Source organism: Austrofundulus limnaeus, unplaced genomic scaffold, assembly GCF_001266775.1.
Source record: "Austrofundulus limnaeus strain Quisiro unplaced genomic scaffold, Austrofundulus_limnaeus-1.0 Scaffold18, whole genome shotgun sequence".
NCBI lineage: Eukaryota > Metazoa > Chordata > Actinopteri > Cyprinodontiformes > Rivulidae > Austrofundulus > Austrofundulus limnaeus.
In genome coordinates, this window is record NW_013952420.1 from 1,420,306 (window position 1) to 1,429,789 (window position 9,484).

Here is a 9,484-nt window from a genome sequence, read left to right on the forward strand (position 1 = left end):
TGTTACCGACATCTGGTGAAAATTTTATGTCATTAGCACCTCTAGTAATATATTTACTGAGAAAAATGGTGACGTGTTCAATACTTATTTTACCCACTGTATACACACTGTTTATTTCACAAGTGAACTGGAGATTGATTCAAAAACAGTTAAACTGAGAAAACCCTTGATCAAAGTAAGGAGTTTGTGTTTTTGCTGTGTCGGGTCAGACGGTGAGTTTTCAGCTTGAAGTGTTTGTTGTCGAAAGTGATGCAACAGTGTGGTAAAATGCAGCTTTTAAACATACGGTTATCGTCAAAATAACCATTTCCCCTACAACCTCTCCCCTCAGTGAGATGGACGGTCTCTTATGTTTAAATATTTGTGACTCATCCCATCGAAACAAGGATTAAGTCAAAAAGTGGAATTTGGAGAAATGGGCAGATATAAGGTTTTGATTTAGCAAAAATTGCATTTTGTCAAAATACATTGAATTAACGCCTTATCAATGTATCATTTGAATGAACTGTCTGAAATATAATCCTAAAAAAATTTTTGAAGCATTTTTTTGAGCAGTAGCAACAAAAAAAAAACTTATTTGGAGGACAAATCCCTTAAATTTTTGAAATTTCCCCTGTGAGCTAGCAAAGTTTTTTCTTTTCAAATGGGAAGTCTAAATATACAAAAACTTTTTGAGGTTCCCTCTTTATATTGACGTAAACAAATTAATAAATTTACATAAAATTAGGATTCAGACCAAACAGTAATATATTATTGTAACCAACAAGACAAATTAAGTCATATCTCTGGATAAACTGATATCAGAATGATCCAGGTTGAAAACGTAGCTTTTAAAGCCAGGAATCTGAAAATGTAATTAGGTCATTTTGACCTAATTTGACTTAATCCTCATTTCGATATGATGGGTCACATTTTCCACAGTTAAAATCTGTAATTGAAGACAGACGTGGGATTGTTCATTTCTGATAATATTTGAGGGGAGATCTTAAAGAATCCTCAGTCTCTGCTCGGTAATTTCATAAAATGCTGGATCCTACATCAAGCTCACTGAAGTCAGAGCTGCAAAAATCTTTGACGCAGCATACCCTCTTTTTTAAAGGATGCCAACGAATGACTATGGAGAGCCGTTTTATTCAAAATACAATAAATAAATAATATAAAGACATGCTAAAAATGTATTAAAATATATTAATTTTGTTTTATTTCACGAGGACATTTAGGTATTTGATGGAATATGTATTAATACTTTATTAATTACATTATTTATTTATTGTATTTTTAATAAAACGGCTGTCCATAAATGATGAACATCTCTTGGAGACGTGTTACATGTTTGACTATGCTTGTTATTGTAATTATTTCTAACAATAAGGTGTTTTCTTTGTCTCAAAGTGGAAACTACAACTGGACCAGCCCCTCTGTGTTTGTCTGCCTCCTTCCTGTCCTCTCAAACCCAGCCGGTCGAGGCAGGTGGCTGCCCGTCCTGAGCCTGCTGGTCCTGCTGGAGGTCTCCCAGTTAAAAGGGAGTTCCTTCTTCCCACTGTCACCAGTGTGCTGCTCAGGATGGGAGACTAATGAAGTGATTCAACACAATCTGCTGGCTTCATTATTGTTTTTTGTACAGTGCCTTGAGACAAGTTTTGTTGTGATTTGTCAGTGTATAAATATGTCCTCCATAGAGAGATTTTGGTTTGAAAATGTCCTTACATTATCTAAACATTTCCCTCCAAATGCTTTAACTGACTTGTTGTGGGTGTGACCTGCTTCACTCTTGTGCTAAAAAGGACTTCAGAGTTCACATCACCACTGACCAGGAGGACAATAATGCTCAACAGGAAATCTACAGCTCAGTTTATCTGAACTGAGCCGCGTTTTTTCCTTCACTTTGTTAATGGTTGGTCGAACACGTAAAAAGAGCACTCCTGTATTTTTAGAAAAACAAGGCTGTTCTTTATTAACCCAGCACTTCCTGTGATGCTCAGGTTTAATAAAAGAACTGTTTTATTTGCTTCAAAGAGCGAAGTTAAGTGAAGCGACTTAGAAGCTGCATGAAACACAAGGAAGTGAACACTTCAGATCTGACCGACGCACCTTTTGGACTTGGCTTTGACAACAGAGGAAGAAAGTAAAGCGTGGATCACAGCAGAGTTCAGTCTTATTTGATCTCCTCTTCCCACTCAAGCCTTGCTATCACTCATGTGCCAAGATGTGAGCTCAGCTGACAGCCAAACATAAAATCCTGCCTGGAAATGACAGAAATCCCAGACAACCATTCCACCTTAAAGCAGAGAGTAACAGGTAACAAAATCAAAAAAACGTTTAAAGAATTATTCCTCATTGTACAATAACTATGACTTTACATCCTGCGACTATAAGGGCTCTGCTGTTTATAAAGTGACTCTACAGTGAGGAATTACTATACCCACATCTTTGCACACAGGATTAAATATATTTAATTAAAAAATAAGTCGAATTAGTCAATCCTAACCAAACCATTTGTTGCCAGTTAATTTCGTCATTGTCAAAAATCCTCTCAGTGCCGTGTGATGCCCTCTTTGTCAGGAAAAGGCAATCAGATTTTCTTTTTTTTGTTTTTGAGAAACCTCTGACGCAAGGATATTAAATGATTAGCTTCGCCTAGTTTTCATCTCAACACGTCTTTGGAACAATGGCCTTTCAGAACTGTGTGAACCTGCAGGGGGGGAAATGTAATCACGTCTAACAGCGTTCCCACAGAGGTTAAAGAACTGTTAGTTTACGGCTCTTCACAACAAATCCTGCTGCAAGCTTTCCTTTTGTTGTTCCTGGAATCAAAGGCTCCTCAATAATAAAAAAAATAGAAAAAAACAGGATCTATTTTATTAAGTTGTGATGATTTCTCTATGGCATGACTTTATGATCCTGATATCATTTGTTGTGTGACGTTGTGAAAACGCTGCCCTCTGTTGGTTCACACAGCTCACTGCATTGCTGACAGAAAAATACTGACCTTCTCTTAACAAAGCTTTTATTTACATCCAATAAAAAATACATTACAAACCAACTCTAGTGGAAAAATAAACAACATCCTAAAACTCAGGAAGGTTCAGATGCATATTTTTTCTTGTACAAAACGTCACAAATATACACATCTTGCTTTAACTGGAGTCTGTAACTCTTTGAACGGACTCAGAATAAAAACCAACAGCTTCTGCATTAATTAAACAGGTTTTGTAATATTCTATCATATGGTGTAAAGGACTATGTCTTCTTGCTTTGCCTCTTGTTGTTCTGGATCTTTCTCCTCAGAATCTGGTCCAGAATGAGGTCAGATTCGGTCACGTCTGTGTTTCCACAGCCGACGACAGGACAGCTGGAGGATAGAGAGAAAACATGTTCAGAAGACGTGTACACGGACAAGCAGGAATACAGGTGCTGGTCATAAAATTAGAATATCATGAAAAAGTAGATTTATTTCAGTAATTCCATTTAAAAAGTGAAACTTGTATATTATATTCATACATTACATACAAACTCATATATTTCAAATGTTTGTTTTGTTAAATTTTGATGATTACAAATGACAACAAATGAAAATCTCAAATTCAGCATATCAGAAAATTAGAATCTTGTGAAAAGGTTCAAAATGGATGGCACCTGGTACCACACTCTAATCAGCTAATTAACTCAAACCACCTGCAAAGGCCTTTAAATGGTCTTTCAGTCTAGTTCTATAGGCTACACAATCATGGGGAAGACTGCTGACTTGACAGTTGTCCAAAAGACGACCATCGACACCTTGCACAAGGAGGGCAAGACACAAAAGGTCATCGCTAAAGAGGCTGGCTGTTCACAGAGCTCTGTGTCCAAGCACATTAATAGAGAGGCGAAGGGAAGGAAAAGATGTGGTCGAAAAAAATGTACAAGCAAGAGAGATAACCGCACCCTGGAGAGGATTGTGAAACAAAACCCATTCAAAAATGTGGGGGAGATTCACAAAGAGTGGACTGCAGCTGGAGTGAGTGCTTCAAGAACCACCACACACAGACGTATGAAAGACATGGGTTTCTGCTGTCGCATTCCTTGTGTCAAGCCACTCTTGAACCACAGACAGCGTCAGAAGCGTCTTGCCTGGGCTACAGAGAAACAGGACTGGACTGCTGGTGAGTGGTCCAAAGTCATGTTCTCTGATGAAAGTAAATTTTGCATTTCCTTTGGAAATCAAGGTCCCAGAGTCTGGAGGAAAAGAAGAGAGGCACTTCATCCACGTAGCTTGAAGCCCAGTGTAAAGTTTCCACAGTCAGTGATGGTTTGGGGTGCCATGTCATCTGCTGGTGTTGGTCCATTGTGTTTTCTGAGGTCCAGGGTCAACGCAGCCACATACCAGGAAGTTTTAGAGCACTTCATGCTTCCTGCTGCTGACCAACTTTTTGGAGATGCAGATTTCATTTTCCAACAGGACTTGGCACCTGCACACAGTGCCAAAGCTACCAGTACCTGGTTGAAGGACCATGGTATCCCTGTTCTTAATTGGCCAGCAAACTCTCCTGACCTTAACCCCATAGAAAATCTATGGGGTATTGTGAAGAAGAAGATGCAATACACCAGACCCAACAATTCAGAAGAGCTAAAAGCCACTATTAGAGCAACCTGGGCTATCATAACACCTGAGCAGTGCCACAGACTGATCGACTCCATGCCACGCCGCATTGCTGCAGTAATACAGGCCAAAGGAGCCCCAACTAAATACTGAGTGCTGTACATGCTCATACTTTTCATGTTCATACTTTTCAGTTGGCCAACATTTCTATAAATCCTTTGTTTTTATTGGTCTTCAGTAATATTCTAATTTTCTGATATGCTGAATTTGAGATTTTCATTTGTTGTCATTTGTAATCATCAAAGTTAAACGAAATAAACATTTGAAATATATGAGTTTGTATGTAATGTATGAATATAATATACAAGTTTCACTTTTTAAATGGAATTACTGAAATAAATCTACTTTTTCATGATATTCTAATTTTATGACCAGCACCTGTACATATAACTGCGATTGTTTTAAAGTCATGGGGAGGAGAAGAAAATATGCATCTGATGAACCAGATGACCAGATAGTTTGGGGTAGACCAGAAAAACATTTGGGGCCTCCAGAATAAACCGGTTTAGCCTAATCAGCAGCTGGGTTTAGTGCTACACTCCAGGTCCAACAGTGTTTCCTCAGTCAGAGTCATAATAAATACCACCTCTGGGATAATCTACACTTAATCTGACTCCAGCATCAAAGGAGAAAAATAATAAAAACTCTTTAATAATTAAGGCAGCCTGCTGCTGGTCCCATCCAGCCTGCAGATGGGTTCAAACCCTGACTCAGCTTCCCAAGCATTCTGTGTCTTACCGGCATTTCTTCTTCTGGTTGGATTTCTTTTTAATCAGGTCCAGTATCGCCTCTTCATCGTAGTGGTGGTTGCACTTCTTATTTTTCATTGGGTTCACCATCTCCACCTTGAGGACAGGCACACAGGCAGGGTTTGTTCAATGCAACAGAGACTGAAAACCACATTAAGCTGCTAAATCTTAGCCAGAAGTTCTGTGGACATGAGAAACTAGAAATGTTGGAGAATAAAACGTGAGAAGCTCGAACCCAAACAAAGTGAAGGCGATCGTAATTCAGCATTCAGGTGTAAATCTACCTGTGTGAGTGGGCAGGTGAAGTTCACTTGGCTCTGTGTGACAGCGATGTCATCATCCAGCTCCTCCATGCTCTCCTCTGACACCTGATTGGCTAAAAACACAACATGCAGGTAGAACAAATGATGAACTGGAACACTGATGAGACGACCGCAAGATGTTGGGAAGCAAGGAGGTGTGTTTGGATGAAATTATTTTCACAGAATAAAGCAGTTTGTCAGAGGTGATAGATTCAAAACTAAAACTTCTGATATAAAGGAATGCATTTCACCCGCCACCTTTCATACCAGAGTTTTAAAATCATTTTATTTTGAAAAAACAACAAACTTGCAGCTGTTTTGGTCGACTCTCAATGCAAAATGTCATTCTCAGAGTATTTGTTGGGGATAACTCTCAGCTCCTCCCAAATCACAGTTTTGCTCATTATCTTTAACACTGGCTGGGTTATATCCATTTTTGTGTTTGCTAATGTTGGATAGCTGTGGCACAGATGTACAGGTTGAATAAAAAGCCTTAGGACACCTTTTTATTTCAAAAACAAAAAGGAAAATGACATATCTAAACCAGGGGTTCACAAGCCATTTGGATCTGGGGGCACCTTACAAGGGCGAACCAATTCCAGGGACCCCCTCATAAACCCCATGCTGTTTTAAAAGATAATTTATTGTCATTTCAACAATGCCATGGGAATAAATATTTTATTAAGTTAATTATGTTTGTTTTATTAGTTCATTGTTCTCCATGCATTTTTAAAAATAAAAACAAATTAACAATTTAGTGAAATTTTTTGAAGACCCCCAAGATACCTCTTGCAGATCCCAGTTTGAGAACCTCTGATCTAAATACCTTAGTGCTACGTTCCCAGTTGTTGTAGCTTTTTGCGTTGATGACCTTTTGAACCACAACAGATACTGTATTGCAAATCTAATTGTGGCAATTTCTGAGACAATTCTGGTCTTCTCAGATATGCTAAATGACCCCCCATCCCATTGGAAAAACCCAACCACCTACCCATTAGTTGACATATTGACATATTTATAGGGATGCATGATAACTTGTGTTGGTGAATTATCTGTTTTGAACTTGTGGAATGACTTTTTTCTTTTGTTTAAATCTGAGAACAGTGTTAAAGGTCTTTTTTTATAATTAATGTGCCTTATTTAAAAAGTGGCCATTTGAGAAATTGTTTTGATTGATATATTTTAAGAAATGTTTGTTTACTACGAGTTTATTTCAAATAATATAATTTAGTGTCATTTTTTTTAGTCTTGTTTATGTTATGATCTTACCCATTTTGGACTAGTCTTATCTCCTGGCATGTTATCAGTTATTATCGTTATCGGCCGTTAGAAGGAGAAAGTTATCTGTATCGGTTCTTAAAATAAGTTAGATTCAAATTACAATTATTATTTGGAGGCAGGTCTCCGAATGGGTAGATTGTGCAGTACTGGTACACTTTAAAAAAATACATTTTTGATAAATTGAAATGATTTTGGATGAAAATACTGGCTGTTTGACATATATTAATATGATGAATTGTACAGTCAGTAGGTAGGGTTTGGTGAAACAGACACTAAAATGTCAGGCTGCAGAAAAATGCTGAAATTGGTTAGTTAAAAGCTTGTTTAAAGAGGTGTGTTTTCAGATGTTTCTTGAATTAATCAATGCTTTCAAGCATGCGCAGAAGGATAGGAAGTTCATTCCAGAGCCTGGGGGCCACGGAGGAGAAGGCTCGGTCACCACGGGTCCCGAGACCTGTGTGGGGAACCACCAGGAGATGTTGATCCCATGAGCGTAGTTTACATCTGGGGTTATAAGGGGAGACAAGACCCCCAATGTAGTCAGGCGACTGGCCAATGAGAGCTCTGAAAGTGAGTACCAGGATCCCGAACATGACTCGAAAATGAACAGGGGGCCGGCGAAGCCCTGAAAGGATCGGGGAGACGTGTGAGAATTCTGAAGTTCGGGTTAAGAGTCTTGCTGCAGAGCCCTGCACGAGCCGAAGGCGATTCATCTGCCTCTGGCTCAGACAGGTGAACAGGCCACCACAACAATCCACGCGGGTCGAGATGAATGCAGGAATTACCAATTCCAGGTCATAAATGGTAGAAATGACTCAGACTGTAACTGAAAATATGGATGGAGGAGAACCTCAGCTTAGCCTGTTAGCCTTCGTGCTAGCGCCGATGCTATATTGCCTTATATGTATTAGCTCGGTGCTAGCGCAACAAACAAACAAGCTAAACTGAAGTCCATCCATCCATATTTTCAGTTGCAGACTGAGTCATTTTTGCGTTCCCCTCTCTGTCATGTGGATGGAGGACCTCAGTGACGAGAGGAGAATGTGTAGTGCTGAGCTAATATGGTGATAGCGTTGGGGCTAACACTAAAGCTAATAGGCTAAGCTGAGGTTCTTCTTCCATGAAGCAGCTCTGTTGTCCTCCATCCACATTTTCAGTTACAGGCTGAGTCATTTCTACCTTCTCCTCTCTAGCCTCGCATCGAGTACCTATCCACGTCATCATTTACCCAGAATGCTTTGCATGTAAATAAAATGGACCTGTTCGTGTTATATATTTTTTTACTTTTAGTTTAAAAATTATAAAAACTAAACAGCCTACAGTATTTTTAGTCTTTATTTTACAGTTAAATTTTTTTTATCAAATAAAGTCTAATGTTACAACTAACCATGGATTCCTTTAAGGTCAGTTGGCTCCGTCAGCCATCTTGAATCAGGTTGACTCATGTTTATCAGCTGTACATTACTTTCTATAAGTTTCATTTAAATTGTACTCCAGCAACATAATATTTCTGTGTTTGTTTTTCTTTTGTCTCTGCTGTGTCTGTGTTCCACGCTGACTTGACAAAAGCTCAGTTAGGATGTATAAATGTTTGGAGGGATTTGTTTTTAACGGTTTGTTTCCTTTTCTTCCCATGGGGACACATTTGGCCTGATGGTAAAGGGTTCTAATGACAAAGCTGGTTTTCTAAAGGGAGATGAGTACAGATGGGATAAATGGCTCTTTGAAGGGGTATCAGATCTTGAATATCTATTTGCTTCAAAGAGTCATTGGCAAAGCAGAGGAGGGGCAATTCTCTCTGCGCTTGAGGGAGGAAACTTGAGGAGGAAATAAATAAAACTAGGAACGGCTCTGAACTGTCTGCAGCTTTATTTTTTTCTATCATTCGCAAACGTCCCATCTCTAGATGTGAGCATCTCTGAACCAGTGGCTTAATGTTTTGCTGTTTCATTTATTTGATTTTGTTTGTTTTAAGGGTAGGAAGAGATATGAAGTAACTGCAATGCAAATTATACAGTTTTACACCACATCATTTACTTTGTAACTTTGTTAAAAAAATGCCTTATAACATTCAGCCCTTTAATGTTGTAAGACAAACATTAATCAAAGGGAACTATGTTTAACTTCTGACTAACTATCCAGAAAACCAGGACACACCCTGTGTTTTCTCCTTCTGATGGGAGTTGCTGAGTTTATTTCAGACCTGCTATAATTTTCATCCATACTGGGGGGGGTCTGTCAGCTCAAAGCAACATGTCTTCTTAAGAGTGAATCAGCCCAATCATCCATAAAATATACAGCGGGTAAAATAAGTATTGAACACATCACCATTTTTCTCAGTAAATATATTACTAGAGGTACTAATGACATGAAATTTTCACCAGATGTCGGTAACAACCCAAGTGATCCATACTTACAAAGAAATCAAACCATAAATGTCCAAAAAATGAAGTTATTTGTAATAATGTGGGATGGCACAGGGAAAAAGTATTGAACACACTTACTGAAATTTA

At 38.6% G+C, this 9,484-nt stretch overlaps 1 protein-coding gene and 1 long non-coding RNA gene across 2 annotated transcripts in view; one reads left to right on the forward strand and one right to left on the reverse strand.

Annotated features, from left to right (window-relative positions):
• The window catches only part of LOC106514193 (uncharacterized), a 4,868-nt gene extending 3,275 nt beyond the window's left edge, over nt 1–1,593 (forward strand). Inside the window, exon 2 of the long non-coding RNA XR_001309866.1 lies at nt 1,393–1,593. This is a non-coding gene — a long non-coding RNA (uncharacterized LOC106514193). The remainder of the gene's footprint in view (nt 1–1,392) is intronic.
• Nucleotides 1,594–2,990: 1,397 nt separating this feature from the next.
• Nucleotides 2,991–9,484, reverse strand: part of nsmce2 (NSE2 (MMS21) homolog, SMC5-SMC6 complex SUMO ligase) — a gene marked incomplete at its 5' end in the record, with an annotated part of 8,981 nt that continues 2,487 nt past the window's right edge. Inside the window, 3 exon segments of the mRNA XM_014003380.1 lie at nt 2,991–3,352; nt 5,378–5,484; nt 5,673–5,764. Coding sequence (XP_013858834.1) covers nt 3,241–3,352; nt 5,378–5,484; nt 5,673–5,764 — 311 coding nt within the window.